Raw genomic sequence first — 10724 nt, 5'->3', positions numbered from 1 at the left:
TTCTCATGAGCGGATTCGACCAATCAGGAGAGAGCCATTTTCAAAAATTGAAACAGAAAAAAATTCTTGAAGAATATTTATTCAGTTTAATACATCAATTTAGGGGAGGGTAGGGTAAAATGGACACTTTTGACTTTTAAAAAAATATCCATAACTCAGAAACAGATTTATCAATTGAGCTCACTCTCAGCTTATCACAAAGAGGAATCATTGTTTTTCAATTAAAAAATAAAATTATTACATTTTATAAATAATTCAACACATCATGAATATTTTAAAAAAAGTCCAAAGTGTCCGTTTTACCCTACCCTCCCCTAATTCTAATCATCGAAAGAAATGGAATAGATCCTCTCTTTGAATTCATGTACAGTTCAGTCACAAAGAAGAAATTCAATACCGAAGCGGTAAACCGGGTTAAGTTGATTTTGACTATTGGCCAATTTTTGGCGAATATCTCGGAATCTAAGAGAGATGGGAATTTTTTTGCCACGACCTTTTTTGTAGGGCCAACTGAGGGTTGTAAAAAAGGATGTGAGAACAATTTTGCTATCTCTCTTCAATTCCGAAATATTCATCAAAAACTGGCCGAAAGTCAAAATCGACTTAACCCGGTTTACCGCTTCGCTACTGAATTAAATATTTCAGCCAATTTCGCTTAAGGATGTACTACACCCTTTCAGCCAAAATTAACGTTTTTTTTCATTTTTCTGGCAAATTATTGATCGGGTTGACACGAAATAATATACCGTTTTTGCGTTTTATCATTATTGACCGAAAAGTTTTAGATAAAACGCAGGAAAATGATTGCACGATCATGAAATTTCGTGAGTCGTCAAGTAATGATACAACGCAAAAACGGTACACGGAGAGAAATTTTCTAGAAAAATTCTAGTACGAGTACTGGAAAAAATCACAATCCACCGGGTGTGAAAAATTTGAGTGCTGTTAGGGTAACATTTTTGGTATTTCTGATAAAATTTCTGGGGATTTCTGTGAAATTTTTACAGAAATACGGGGAAAAATTCCCGTTTTCTCCAATAAAATTTCTGGTGCCGGCACTGGAATTTTTTCCTGGCCGTCACTTTGCGCCTCTTTTCCCGTCCTAGCACTAGAATTTTTCTAACAAATTTCTCTCCATGTATATTTTTTCACGTCAATCCGATCAACAATTTACCAGAAAAATTAAAAAAACATGAATTTTGGCGAAAAGGGTGTAATCCGTCCTTAAGGGGAAACGGAACCCCTGTATCTACATGAATTTTTAGAATTGTGTTTTCGCTTATAGTTATAGTTATAGTTTATATCTATGAAATTCCTTTATCGACTCGATTATTGCATTCTTGAGTCCGTGAGGTAATAAAAAATAATAATTGCAGGAGAAAACACAATTCTCAAAATTCATAGAGAAACAGGGGTTCCGTTTCAAAAAAAATTTCTGTTCAAAATTCTTAATATTTTTCGAGGCCAAAGCACATTGATCTTCATCACCATCTGGAGATTAATATTTAAAGTTTGAAATTTGTTCTAAAACACTCTGTTCTTCCAAAAATGAGAGAAGACACGGAATAGATTACAAGAACCATGTGAATTTTTTTATTCAATTTATTTACAAGAATTCTAGATGATATATTTTGTATTTATCTTTATAAATCTCTGAAAGATGACTGTTATAGAAAATCAACAGTTTCAATAATTGATTGGTTTTTGTAGCCGATGGAATTTCCAACAAAAAACAAATCATCATCGATATGATTTCGGCTTGAACGAGACGTGAAGCGTCGAAGCTTCTGACTTATTCTGTTGTTTCACCACTTCCCAGTTGAATTAAAGGGAGACGACTATGAGTTTTAAACGTTTTAAAATTCGTGGGATATTGGAGTGAGATTTCTCATGCATTGAAGATCCATTATATATGTCTAAAAACGAATAATTAGCGTACAAAATTAATTGTTTATTGTTCGTTTGCCCCACAGACGCTTAAAATTTTAAAAATAGTCCAGGGCCTGGAATTTTTTATTAAAATTTTTAAAAAATTTGTACAAAAACAATTACGAATGATTTTTTTCAATTTGACTCCTATACAGCCAATTTAGTTTTGTTTAATATAAAAATGTGCGTCATTTATATAAAATGGGTAGAAAAATAATCCTTAAAATATTGAAAATATATTCTCGATTATTTCAGAAATATTTTTTGGGCTATTTTACATGAATGGTGCAATTTTTTATCAAAATAATAACGAAATTAGCTGTGTAGGAGCTGAATTTCAAAACACTAATTCGTAATTCAGTAGGAAAGCGGTAAACCGGGTTAAGTCGATTTTGACTTTTGGTCAGTTTTTGATGAATATCTCGGAATCTAAGAGAGATAGCAAAATTTTCTTTACGATATTTTTTATGACCCTCAATTAGCTTTATAAAAAAGTTAATGACAACAATTGTTCTATCTCTTTTAGATTCCGAGATATTCGCCAAAAACTGGCCAATAGTCAAAATTGACTTAACCCGGGTTACCGCTTCGCTACTGAATGGTTATTGCACATATTTTCACAGAAAATTTGAAAAAAAACCTCTGTAGCCCAAAAATTGGAGGCCCTGGCCTATTTTTAACATTTTAAGCGTTTGCGGGGTGTACGAACAATAAACAATTAAGACCTCACTAATTATTCGTTTCTCCATTCATAATCGATCTTCAATGTATTGAGAAATCTCATTCCAATAGCCCGCGATTTTTAAAACTCCTAGTAGTCTTCCGTCAAATTAATTAATCGATAGTTATCGAATTGTTTATAATTCTGTGTGATGCGATGGGAATTTTCGGAGGACCGCGACGTACAGATTGTAGAATGCGTAGACACTGGCACCAACAACAACAACAAAAACAACACTGAAGATGAGGGACAGGAAGTTGCCGTCGATCAAGTCTGTTCTCAGTCGTTCGTTCTTGGCGGCAATGTCACCGAGGGTGTAACCACTCTGTTCCTGCATCATCTTCTTGACGTGGGCCAGCTTCTCCCGGAGCTCCTCCACGGACTCCGAGATGTCCTCGATCTCCTCCTCAGCGTCCAAGTCATTGATAACTGCGAGAGGAAAATCAATTCTCATTCAATCGTCTGGTCCGCGTGGAGATATTTTCACTCGGGGCTTTGGGTTTTTATTTTTACTCACTCTTGTGCTTGCGGTAGCAGACGTGGCTCGGGGAGACCATTGTGATGCCACGATGATGTATGAAAGTTTTGGAGAGCAATCACGAGAGTATTGATCATTGGCTCCAGCCTCTCGGGCTGCGCGCAGACTCCCACACGGTCCAGACAACTTCCGAGGGCATGATTTTTTAGGGATCAATTGTCAATGGCTCTGGCATTTGCTGGGGATACGGAAAATTAGGGGAGCAATTTTTTTTTTTCAATCGTAATGGCCATTTCAGTAGCGAAACGGTAAACCGGGTCATGTCGATTTTTATTTTTGGACAATTATTGATCAATATCTCGGAATCTGGGAGAGGTAGTAAAATTTTTATTATGACCTTTTTTGAAACCCTTAAGTAGCTCTACAAAAAAGGTTGTGACAAAAAATTTCTATCTCTTTTAGGTTCCGAGATATTCGCCAAAAACTGGCGAATAGTCAAAGTCGACTTAACCCGGTTTACCGCTTCGCTACCGATTTTTTTCAGATGAAAATCAATTTGTTCTTGATTTTCATCTGAAAAATATTTTGTGAATATAAATAAATAGAATAGGGGAGGTTGGGGTAAAATGGACAGTTTTGATTTTTTTTAAAATGGTAATGACAGCTTCAAATGGTGATGAAATTTAATGATTTTTTTCAATGCAAATTTCTTGCCCTTTGGGATGAGCCTTAACTGTGCTCCATTGATAAATTTATTTCTAAGTTATGAATAATTAAAAAAAAATCTAAAGTGTTCATTTTGTACCCCACCCTCCCCTATAAATAAATAAATAATAAATAATATAAATACATATATATATATATATATATAATATAAAAATATCTTCTATTTAGTATTTTGAATTAATTGTGAGGGAGACAAAGAATTCAATTTCTATTCAATTATTTAACCAGAGATTCTTTTCAATAAAAAAAATATTAAATAGATAGATAGATAGATATTTATTGCATATACGAATACAAAGATTCAAAAATGCAGAGGTTCTGCTACAAATCAAGGGGTATAATAACCCTAGTCTGGTCACCTGACGGGAAAATGCGACTTTAGTCACCTTCGCGGGAGAGTGTCGCCATGTTATTTAGGCTCCAGCGTTGCCGAATCCATTCTACACATCCCGGGCACGTTTAGCGAGTTCCCAGCAACGTTGCGCAACAGGCAATTTCATTTAACACGGGAAAAAATTATTCACCTGTTGGAAATATTTTTTTTTCTCCCAGAATTAAGGATACAATAATGAGAAAAAAAATACTATAATTTTCCAGATACTTCAATTGACGAATTCAATTTTTCTCAAATTTTTCCGGTCAACCAGTCGATGGCAAGGTAAATAAAACGACGTGTTGCGGCGATTCCCTCGCATGGTGACCAGTCTAGGGTTAAAAAATCAAAAGGGGCCGTTTTACCTCATTTTCCGTTATAATTCATAATGAAATCCCTGGAAAAATAAATAAAAAAGAGTTTAGTCCAACCGATAAAATCAAACGTTCGCGGAAAAATTCAAAAAAATCTCTCGGCCGTATTCGCCACCGCTCGTGTTTCATCGGTCGTAGTCGTGTTCCCTCGTGTATTTTCTCACCCCTGACGTCAAAATGCAAGATGGCCGCCGTTATCGGAAATGGTGAAGTGTAGAAAGAAACTGGGCGGTAGTGATAACCCGTAGGTGTGTCAGTTCGGTGGTTGTTCGCGTTACTTTTTATTTAATTAACGAACCCATGAGTGTGCGGCCCGTAACAATTGATCGTAGACCCACCGATTTGTTTAAACAATAAAATAGAGTAATTTTATGAGACACCGGAGGGGTAAAAACACCCGTGCGACCGCAAAAACCTCGGGCAATCGAGGCTCCGCAAGCGAATTCCAAGAGAAAAACGTCGATTTTCCCGTGAATTTGAGGCCCCTAAATCATTTTAAAAATATTATAAATCGTTAGTTAGAGAATTAGAGCTCCGACAATTGAAACAATTGAAGTGACACCCGGTGGATTAATTGGAGTGAGTGAGAAAAATCGTTCGAAAGCCCTGGGGTCATCGGAGCTAGAGTATTTAATTGAATTCATTGATGAGTGCCCGAAAAATCCTGAAAAAAAAGAACCTAAAAATGAATGGAAAAGGAGTGGATTTGAGGTGTCCCCGTGAGAAAAGCCGATCGGAGATGTCAGTGGGTTACCCGGAGGCGGCATGAGACACCGGAAATATCGTACATTGCCTCTGAAAATGTTTTTATTTAGAATCTGAGGAAAAATGAGATAGAATAAGAATTAGTGGTGCAGTTTGAGTTGTGAATAAATCGTTGGATAAATTTGATTCGATAGCGAGTGTCAGTGGCGCACTGGGCGCACTAGTAAAATGTGGAATATGATGTGTGATGTGATGCCAACAATTGCTGAGGACAGCATTAGTCAGAGGAGTTCACAGTTCTCCGGGGAAGATGCTAATTTCGAGCAGCTCATGGTGTCGATGCTGGATGAGCGGGATAAGCTCATGGATTCACTCAGGGAGAGCCAGGAGAGGCTGCAGGAGGCTGAGGCAAGGCTGCAGGATGTCGAGAAGGAGAGGGATGCGCTCAACCGACAGATGAATGCTAATATTCCTCAGGTATTTTGGGGTTTTGAGTTTTAGGGGATATTTTTTTTTATTAAGCTTCCGAACCCCTTTTGGGCTCACTCAGCTACCAGTAAATAGGGGAGGATGGGGTAAAATGGACACTAGACTTTTTTTGAATTATTCATAACTCAGAAACAAATTTATCAATTGAGCTCAGTTTAGGCTCGTCACAAAGAGAAAGAGTTGTTCTTCGTATTGGAAAAAAAAATTGAATATCATCAAAATTTCAACCCCTCATTGACATTTAAAAAAAAGTTAAGTGTCCATTTTACCCCAACCTCCCCTATATTACAACCTCCCCTATATTACATTATAGTAAAGTATATATAAATTGCAATAGCTTTTTACTGTTAATTATATTTTAATTAGTTGGTGTCGTAGTTAAACGTATTTTATATCTGAATATCTCAGCTTTTTAGGTATTTTCAAATCGCTTTAATGTCCTTCCTTCTGGGGTGTTTTAGGATGTCTTGAATATTCGGTGGTCTGGGGTTACTCTTGCTGATTTCTTTGAGGAGAATTTTTCTTTCATTGACATGGTCGGGACAGTTCCAGAATACGTGGTCTAGGTTTTAGGGGATATTTCGAGTATTGGATGGTTTTCAATGAATATCTCGGAATCTGTGGCAGATGGCTAAATTTTTGTTATAACCTTTTTTGTCGCCCTCAAAACGCTGTACAAAAATGGTCATCATAAAAATTTCGATATCTCCGTTAGATTCGGAGATATTCCTCAAAAACTCCGGTTTAACGGTTCGCTACTGAACTGGGGAATTGTGGAAATTGTTGAGGGAACAGGCGGATTGTCAGGAGAAGGAAGAGAGGGGAGCGCATTTATTTCATGTTCGGGGTGATCAACAACACCTGAGGACAATCTCGAAATATGGGCAGAGTAACAAGTTTTAGTTTTCATGTTCAATGACGGGGGATTACAAATATCGATTTCATGGGAGATACCGAGTATCGCAAACAGGGCTCACTGAGGAAACGAGATTACTGTGCATACTGCATGACGAATTTTTAGTCAACAATGGATCAAATTCTATCGTGCAATAACTAACTTAATCATTAATTTTGCAATTCAGTGTTCAATGAATAATCCAGTTGTCTCTGAACATTTCCCACTAATTCCGTCTTATTCTCGACATGAATAATGATCTCCACATTTCAAATGTCTAATCATCTTCAGCTTCTATGCCCAGAAATGCAATTTTTTCAGCTTGCAATTTATCACTAATAGGGGAGATAGGGGGCAAAATTAAACAGCGGGGCAAAATGAAACAGTAAAAAAAACTATGACACAATTCAAGCAAAAAAATTTTTTTCTTAAATATATATATTTTTTTTGTTAACTTTTTTTCATCCTCGGGAGTACAGATGAGAATAATAATTTTCCATTCAGTAGAATTGAGAAGTTTTGATGGGCAAAGGTTTCGTCAATGGTTTATTCGATTGAAATTCAGCATCACATTTTCCATTTTCCCCCTCTCGATCTCCCCCTGGGCCTTACTCTGGACTTTGAATTTTACTGGTTCATTTTCTTTTCAATTAATCCACTGACAAAATCTTCGCCCGTCAAAACTTCTCAATAATTTCCCATTCTAATGAATGGAAAATTATTATTCTCATTAGTACTTCCGAAAATAAAAAAAGTTAATAAAAAAAAATTTAATAATAAAATTTTTTGTTTGCTTGAATTGCGTCAAACAGTCGTTTTTTTTATTGTTTCATTTTGCCCCACTCTCCCCTATATAATATCGGTTTATCGATAATATTTCCTGAGACCATTTATATAGATTATGAACTTCTCCACAAAAATTTCGAGACATTTTTTGGTAAATCTCTTCTTTGAAAAAATGGAGCAAACATCGGAGTGGATTGAGTACTGATTAATCGGGAGAGACAAGGGGCCAATTTCCCACTGAATTTATCTAGGATTTTACGAGCTTTCGGGTTTAATCTTGAATAATTCGGGATTTATGAGGTTTTGAGATTATAGAAATGTCAAAAACGCTTTTTTTGAGAAATTTAATTCCATAGAAAACTCCCAAAAAAAGGATTTTATCAAAAATATTTACAGAGAATATTTGTAGCCTACGAAATTGTCAACAAAAATATCTTGTAACATTTCCTAAAAAATCCACTAGTTCTCGAGATATCTGTGAATGCAATTCAGCGTTCAATGAATAATTCACTTGTCTCTGAACATTTCCCATTAATTCCCTCTCATTCTCGACATGAATAATAATCTCCACATGTCAAATATCTAATCATCTTCTTTCTTCCTCTATGCCTGGGAATCAATTTTTTTTAGATTATGGAAATGTCAAAAAGGCTTTTTTTTGTGGAATTTACTTCCATAGAAAACAATGGATGTTTACATTATTCGACAAATCTATTCGTTCTTGAGATATTTTCAGAATATTCTAGAGATTTATTTGGTCCTCGTTGAATCTCATTCAGATTATTTTGGAGATATCCCCGAAAATAATGAATTTTATAAAAAATATTTACAGAGAATATTTGTAGCCTACGAAATTGTCAACAAAAATGTCTTGTGACATTTTCTAAAAAAACCACTAGTTCTCGAGATATTAGGGGATGCAGTTCAGCGTTCAATGAATAGTCCACTTGTCTCTGAACATTTCCCACTAATTCCCTCTCATTCTCGATATGAATAACGACATGTCACACACATGTCAAATGTCAAATCAAATTTTTTCAACTCGCAAATAAAAAATAAAACGGCAGCATTAGATGGCACTCTACCTGCCCCTTATCAGTTACAACTGAGATAACATTCACTGTGTTCAGTTGTATATTCAGGGTAAACTATCTCACGTGGCTCAATGACTCAGTCATTAAACACAAAACCGTGTTTTTTTTCTTAATGAAGCACTAGTTTTTATCGATTCAGGGAGCTGTCAATAATGAGAATTCCTGATGATTCTTGACGTTGACGATAATCACCAGAAGAAAAAATAGCCTGGAGCAATTTCAGTGGGTTATTTAATATTTCTAATAAGAACACAAGTTTTTAAATCACTCAATTTTCATGGAAATTTATGAAATCCTATTGTAATTCCCACTTACAATTCTAATCGCGTGGTACAGGGAATTACGTCAGTACTTTGAACAGACATAATGGGTTATTACAGCCGTTGCAATGCAGACATTCACTTATTCATCCATCAGAGGTGAAATATAAACTCAATACTGAATTTTAAATTGAATAAGACAGAGTGAGGAAAATTCAACTGTCTTCAATCCTCGATACCTCGCAAACGGCAGAGCCAATTCTCCCACTTTTTTTTTTCATTTTCAAGGAATTTTTTCAACCTTCAAAATGAAAAAAAAAATAACCAAATTGGATCGTTCAATCACGAAATGTCGGTGATTGAAGGGAGTGTCTTCATTTTCATTGAAGTTAATTATGCTTTAGAACTGATCGGTTTTTGCAGAATATCTCGGAATTGAAGAGAGATGGCGAAAATTTTGTAGAAACCTTTTTTGTAGAGAATATCGAGAACTACAAAAAATGTCCTGAGAAATATTTCCCTACCCCCTCTGGATTCTGAGATATTGATAAGAAAACTCTGATCAATTGATTTATCACTTCGCCAAAACGTAAAAAAAGACGAAAATCGAATTATAATTGTAATTGAATCCAAGTGACAGATGAGGATGATAAATGGGAGACAATTTGTCGAGGTTGATGAACGAAGTTAGTTGAATTATTGTACGAAACTCTAGTCACATCTTCCGGTCAATTAAATCAGCCTTTAATCAAGTATCGATTGCCCTTGATGTCGATTTTTTTTTCCGGTTGATTGAATCGACTTCCCTTCGGTCATCGAGGGAAAGGAATTCACAATTTTTTTTTCCTCTTCTGCAATTTTTTTTTTCATGGCCGATAGCTATTTCCACTCGTTCAGAGGTCATCCGTTAAAAATATCAGTTCAATTCAAAGTGAAAAAGTAATCGATAGGTACTTCACGGAAACTGTCGCCTTTCATTAATTTATCGTGTCTCTTGGTAATTTTTTCTTTTCATTTTTCGGTTTTCTACTTTTTGTTTCTTTCTTCTGTCTGCAACTATTGTGACCTCATGGCCTCAAGCCAAATAAATACAGGTTCAGTGCCCTCTCATATTTCAGAAGTTGGGAAATGGAAAATCACGGGTTTTTACTACGTCACAACAATTATTGATTTTTCTTATGGAGAACATCCTCGAGGCTTTTTACCTCCTGATGAAAACTCGGGCAAACGTTGCAGTGAATTGAGTACTGATTAGTCGAGAGAGACTGAAGGACGTGCAAAGGGGCCAATTTGCCACTGAATTCGTCTAGGGTTTCACGAGTTTTCGGGTTTAATTTTGAATAATTCGGGTTTTATGAGGCTTTGAGATTATGGAAATGTCGAAGGGGCTTCTCTGCGGAATTGAATTCAGGATTAAATAATGGATGTGCACATTTTTCGATTAATCTATTCGTTCTCGAGATATTTTCAGAATATTCTAGAGATTTATTTCGTTTTCGGTGAATTTCATTCGGATTATTTTGAAGATATCTCCGAAACTAATCGATTTTATCCAAAATATTTTCAGAGAATATTTGCAGCGAAGCGGTAAACCGGGATAAGTCGATTTTGACTATTGGCCAGTTTTTGACGATTATCTCGGAATCTAAAAGAGATAGAAATTTTTTTGTCATGACCTTTTTTGTAGAGCCAATTGAGGGATATAAAAAAGGTCATGAAATTTTTTTTTCAATCTCTTTTAGATTTCGAGATATTCGTCAAAAACTGGTCAATAGTCAAAATCGACTTAACCCGGTTTACCGCTTCGCTACTCAAATGTCTTGTGACATTTCATCCTTGAAACCTATGAAACACACAGGTGTATAAAAATACAACTGCGTGAAACACACAGGTG

The 10724-nt window shown here is 35.7% G+C and overlaps 1 protein-coding gene across 1 annotated transcript; it reads right to left on the bottom strand.

The window, feature by feature from the left end:
- Positions 1-2660: 2660 nt before the first annotated feature.
- LOC107040323 lies at positions 2661-3238 on the bottom strand. The gene is made up of 2 exons (XM_015260364.2): positions 3168-3238; positions 2661-3079 (listed from the first exon to the last, which is right to left on the bottom strand). Exons 1-2 carry the CDS (start codon positions 3205-3207, stop codon positions 2787-2789), a joined length of 333 nt encoding a protein of 110 aa, XP_015115850.1. The 5' UTR covers positions 3208-3238; the 3' UTR covers positions 2661-2786.
- Between the last annotated feature and the right edge of the window lie 7486 nt (positions 3239-10724).

Source organism: Diachasma alloeum, unplaced genomic scaffold, assembly GCF_001412515.2.
Source record: "Diachasma alloeum isolate Michigan unplaced genomic scaffold, Dall2.0 Dall_scaffold_00327, whole genome shotgun sequence".
Lineage (NCBI taxonomy): Eukaryota > Metazoa > Arthropoda > Insecta > Hymenoptera > Braconidae > Diachasma > Diachasma alloeum.
This window is presented reverse-complemented; position numbering and strand designations above follow the sequence as displayed.